This window comes from Sminthopsis crassicaudata, chromosome 4 (assembly GCF_048593235.1).
Source record: "Sminthopsis crassicaudata isolate SCR6 chromosome 4, ASM4859323v1, whole genome shotgun sequence".
NCBI classification, from domain to species: domain Eukaryota; kingdom Metazoa; phylum Chordata; class Mammalia; order Dasyuromorphia; family Dasyuridae; genus Sminthopsis; species Sminthopsis crassicaudata.
In genome coordinates this window covers 221,314,801-221,320,800 of record NC_133620.1, presented here as the reverse complement: position 1 = coordinate 221,320,800, position 6,000 = coordinate 221,314,801, and the positions used below count along the sequence as shown (strand labels likewise).

At 36.5% G+C, this 6,000-nt stretch overlaps 1 protein-coding gene across 1 annotated transcript in view; it reads right to left on the bottom strand.

The window, feature by feature from the left end:
* Positions 1 to 872: 872 nt before the first annotated feature.
* The window catches only part of MDN1 (midasin AAA ATPase 1), a 170,314-nt gene continuing 165,186 nt past the window's right edge, over positions 873 to 6,000 (bottom strand). The window contains 1 exon segment of the mRNA XM_074310297.1: positions 873 to 2,638. Coding sequence (XP_074166398.1) covers positions 2,450 to 2,638 — 189 coding nt within the window. The 3' untranslated portion in view covers positions 873 to 2,449.

The following is a 6,000-nucleotide window of genomic DNA, read 5'->3' as shown; positions in this document are numbered from 1 at the left end:
CAAACAGAACTAAGGATACTTTATCTTGTCATGTAATTGCTCTCAGGCTGAGGACCTGAAGGACCAATTTGATATTATCATCATGTCCTCTTGTAGCAAATTCTAAAACCAGAGCAAATAGTCAGTAGAAGCCACGAGAACAATTCAAATTTTCATTCTGAAAATTTGTGGTCATTATATTCTAAATAAGTGAAGTATTTGATCTAATCATCTATCTATCTGTTGCTAGATGCATATATCTGTGTGTTTCTTTTAGCATTTCTGTTGCTGACTTTCATGACAGGCATCTTTATTTGTGAAGGGTTACCTATTCCAATAACTGGGGACATAAATGGTTGGGGTGATAGGTGGCCCCAGATGGGAGTTGGGATAAAGGACCCCAATTAAATGCTGAATAGACTAAATAGACTTCAGGCTACAGCCGAAATAATAATAATCCAGACAGCAAAGGTATTGGTAGACCAAAGAAGCAGTACTCCACCACAAATTGGTGTTAAGATTAGTTAGCTGAAAAAGATGGAATTTGTGGGAAATTAAATCTATCCACTTGCTGTATGAAAATTGATGGTAATGGACAAGTAGTAAAGGAAATCACCAAAAACCTCAGAAAATTGGCCAATGCCCCAAATCCAGACCTGGATTTCACCATTTAATACTTCTTAATGGTCTTAGTTTGGAGAATGCTAGTGAAAACAAGTTTTTTGGGTCCTCTTGATAGCTTTAAGAGAGAAATCATACTACTCTCTGTCTGTCTCCCCTGTGTGATGCAGGAAGTCTCATATTTATATGTGACTTCAGATACTTCCTAGATATCTGATCCTGAACAAGTCAATTAACCTGTTTGTTTGCATCAGTTTAAGAATGGCTATGAGTTACATACAACAGTAATACATTTTTTTATTTTTACCAAGAATAGAAGCTGCATAGCTTTTTCAATGAAAAAAAAAAAATCATATACATGCTTTAGGACACTTGGTTAACCAACAAATAATCTGTCTTTAATGACCACCTTGGACAAGTGGCAAACTTCACAGTGTCAAATACATACATAGGGATATTTATATCATGGCATGTTTACACAAAATATCTTTCTGACATAAGACACCAGTAACATTTAAAAAGTGTTATTAAATAGAACAAAGAACACAATTTCAAGTATTCAAGTACTGTTTTTTGGCTGAATAGAAACCCTCCCAAGAACCATGAACATGTTTTGACTGCAAAAATAAATTCAGCTGTTCAATATTTCCCAATAACATTTCCTTCCTAGGAACAAACTTGATTCCTCACTGCTTAAAACTAGCATAAGGAACTGCTTTTCCTATTACATCCATCCTTCTCCCAACAGTTAAGAAAAATATCAGCTAAAGGAATAAATTACTACAACAGTGGCGTAAACAGTGGCACTGAGATACTGCAAAAAATAAAGCAAAAATAACCTTTTCATCATTGCATAGTAGCTTACAATAGCAAATGAGAGGGAGCAGCAAAGACAGGACACAAAAACCCATTTCCACAAGGCCTAAAAACTGCTGTGAAAGTTAACTAGAATCCACAGTGCTTAGACAGGATACAAGAACACAAAAAAGGACATATAGATATCTCCCTTCTAGGACAGTTCATTCCCTTCACACTAATCCTGATAAAAATTGGTCTCTTACACTCAAAACCCATCAGCTTAAATCAGTTGTCAGTCACTTAGGATTGGTGAATGCATTTTGCAGGCTTATTAAGGCAAAGCTGCAACAACAGAAAGATGGAAAAGGCAGCTACTCTTCTTCCTGCTATTGGGGAGAAGCTAATCAGCTCCTGTCTACACTCAACCTCTCCTATATAGCATTGACAGTTACTTTCTAAGGCGGCTGCCAGGACTCCTCCCAAAAAATCCTCTAAGCTTATTCTTAGCTAAGAAGAGTAGGGATGCTTAAGAGAATGGATGATGATGATGATGATGATGATGATGATGCTGCTGCTGCTGCTGCTGCTGCTGCTGATGATGATGATGATGCAAAAGCTTTGGGACATAAGTCAATGATATAATTTCTTCATGGGCAATAAATGATTCCAGGGCAGACATATGAAACGTGGAAGAAATCCTAAGAATTCACAGTTGAAACAAGACTGGAAAAACATTTCTACCAATGCCCTATCTACATTTTCTCCCTAGGTTCACAAATACCAGTTCTGGAGGGAGGTCCTTAAGAGTATGATGTAGTGTTATTAAATAAAAATGTAAATACTGAATATTTTAAACATTATAGCCAAAATTGTAACATCTTGTAAATGAGCTCTGGGTTCATTTAAGAACAAAGATCCAAGAATGTCATGCATCCAAAAATCTCTTCAACTTTATAGAAAGCGCCATCCAACTGGGAGCATCTGGTGATGAAGAATACTATTCTAACCATGTTACAGATGAAGAACTTGCTTCAGGCTCTGCTGTCAAGCCTTAGGGTCCATCAGAAGCAGTCACCAGCTCAAACCACTGCCTAAGGGCATCGCCAAGGGTCTCAGGAAGTGCATTCACATCTCTAAGGATCAAATAGAAGGGGAAAGGGAACTCTTCTATGTAGGAGTGAATTTCAGGCAGTTCTCCTGGTCCTTTGAATACTGGAACTTTAATGTCCAAGATGGAATCCTGCCAATATTAATAGAAAAAAAAAAAAAAAAAAAAAGTCAATGATGTGAAGCGTATGTGATGTATTTCACTGCTTTTCTGAGAATATTGACAAAGCAAGTTTTAAAACTGGTAATCTAAGGGAAAATGATACTGTGTTGGCAAAGATTAATACAGCAGAAGAAAACACTCAACACTAAAGGCTGAATTACTCATGTTTTGTCAGTTAGAACTAACTCTTGATTTGAGAACTTTAGAATTTTCCAAACTAAATGCTTTGAGAAGAAGGCTGATCTTGTAAATACTTTAGGATCTTTCACTCCCTAATACTCTGCCATTCTAATCCTACTCATCTATATTACATGGATGGTTAGCTCTCAACTATCATATAATTTTTCTATTGGCCATTCACTAAAATTAACATGTAAAATCTATGATGAATTGAGGCAGCTTGTGGTCCCTTTAAGAAAATGATTTGTGATCCTTTCAGATTGATTTGTGATTAAGATTATTCCCAGCCCCTCCTGGCTGATACATTAAGTCTGCACCTTAGATTCACAAATCCTGTCAAAAGCATCCCTTTAAATTCCAATAGGAGATCCAGACTCGTCCCAGCCCCCATTGGATCTGAGCCAACTTGGGGGACTCCACCCCCCCCCCTTAACTAAATCTTTCATTATAAAAAGAGCCAAACTAAAACCCTCTCTTTTCAGAGGTTCCAAACATACCAGCCCTATACTTGGCATGCTAAGGGTCTCTGCCCACTGGAATACTGTTTTCAATGCCATATTCTCTTTACCTTCACCTATTCCCTTAACTAAACTTTAACCTTAGTTCCAATCCCCATAATAAACCTCTTTTATAAATCTAGGTTTTAAGGTCTGTAAATTCTTTAAAGAGAACTTCTTGCACCACTAAAAGGGAGTTCCTCAGAACTCCCTAGCCTTGTGCCAAATCCCAAGGGATGCAGGAGAGCCAAACCTATCCTGTACCCCGAACCTGCCACTAGAACTTATTTAACTCCCTGACCAACCAGAAACCCTAATTTCATTTGGGTACCCAAAATCTAAACCTCATCAGAATAACATCACCTGAGTTCTCATAATGGTTCAATGATACTTTTATACTACTGTTATTAACTCTGTCCCTAACTGTTATTTTCTTTTCTCTGAAAACACTGAAGTAGCAGATGACTTGTTTCCCTTTTTACTGAGAAGACAGTATCTGATGTGAATTAGTCTACTGTTCCAAATGTCTTGAAATTATTGCTCATTCTGATATTTTTTCTGGTTCTGTATCCTAGATCCCAATCTGTCTCATACAGTCAAAACCTCTACTTCCTGCATCATTACTATTTTTCCCTTCACTAACTCCTTTCCACCTACTTATAGGTTTAGGCTTCTGAAATCATAATAAAGACTCAGATTTACCCTCTGATTTAATCCAATGGCTCTCCCAATTCTCTTCTTCCCATACCTATTAAATTTCTAAAAAAAAGTATATATATGGAAAATCCTACATGCCATTTAACTCCATGTTCTTTTGGTATTTAAAGTTAATAACTACATTTTCATAGTTCTCTTTGACTTCTTGAATCATTTATTCTGTCATTCCTCTTTGGTTCTGCTCCTGACTTTGGACTTCTTTCTCCATCATTTCCCTAAAGGCCTTCTCACCTTGAAATAGCCCTCTATTAGTTTGAGCTTACTCTCTTCCCTTGTCAGGAAGCAGCCCATCTGCCTCTTATTAGAACCAAGTACCAGATTATCCTATTTGTATAGAATGATTTGTAAGGATCATGAGCTTTATTAACAATCATGATCTAACCCTCAAACCTTGGGCATCAGTGAGATACTGACCTGGTCAGGCAGTTGCATTCCATCCAGCTTTTCTTTGATCCCCCACTTTGAGCTATTAAATTTTGTTCTGGTACTTTCTCTCCTCTCCTGAAAACCCCCCTATGAAAATACACCTACCCATGATGAAGATGAGAACTTTTCAGGACTATTCCCTCTATTGATGTAAATTGTATCCCCTTTAACCTTTGGGGGAGCCCTGATGTAAACTCTGTCCCCTTTGGGGAGAAGGTGCTCCTGATTCTCTGCTCTCTGAGAAGGACACACTCTTCCCAGACAACTCCCAAGATAAGTAATCTCATTCAATTTTAAATTGAATTGAATTGAAAATCAGTCTCTCAGAGACTGTGTTTTGATTTAAAAATTGCAAAGCATCATTTGGTAAACATTTACTAAAAAGGAAAAAAAAAAACCCTGTGTTTTGGCCAGAGATTTTACAGATGATTACTAGTTCAACACATTGATGAGAACTATAAAGAGAAATTATGCCTTTTCCTCATTCCCCTTAGCTATGAGATTCTGTGAATCTCAATCTCTACCTCATTGTCTTCATCTGCAAATTAGAAACAATAATTACTCCTACTTTCCAGGGAAACTGAGGATAAAATGAGCTAATATGTGTAGAGTATTTTGTAAGTCTTAAAGTACTATGACAATAATATTATTATTGTTGTTCAGTTGTTTGTTTGTTGTTTTTTTTAGTCACATATGAACTATTATTACTATCAATTATTATAATAATAGTTCAGGTAACTAGGTGATACAGTGGATAGCGCTCCAGGCCTGGAGTCAGAAAGATCTCAGTTCAAATCTAACCTCAGATACTTCCTAGCTATGTGACTCTAGACAAATCACTTAACCCTGTCTGCCTCAGTTTCCTTATTTGTAAAAGGAACTGGAGAAGAAAATGGCAAATTACTCCAGTATCTCTGTCCCAAAAAACACCCCCAAACCAAAGGGGTCATGAAAAGTCAGACATGACTATCTGGCATTCAAAAGCCTCCACAATTTAGGAGCATTCTCTCTTTTAATCTTCGTCTTCTCCTTCTCTCCTTTCTCCTACTAGCCTTATATTCTATGACTGAGTTAAACAGTACTTCTCTCTGTCAAACATAACTTCATATCTCTGCTCATATAGTTTACTATGCTTGGAATTTCTTACTACGCTTTACCTGATTAATTCATGTTATATTTCAACTGTCATCTCCTGCATGAAGTCTTCTCTGACCATGTACTTGGCAACAGTTTTCTCTTCACATTAAATACTTAATATATGTATTTTAACTATTTGTTGAATTATAACTGAATGAATGTAAAAATATTCGATAGCTGATCAGACACTAGGGTGAAGGAGAAACTCCCTATTTTGTGACAAAATCATTTTAAATTCTTAATTTTCTGAAAACGTAGTACTTGAACAACAAAAAATTCCTTAGCATAATCCCATATGGATGAACAGTATTTGAAACAAATAAAATTTTGGATAAATACTTTAATAGAATATTTGGTGCTCATTGGTATTAAATA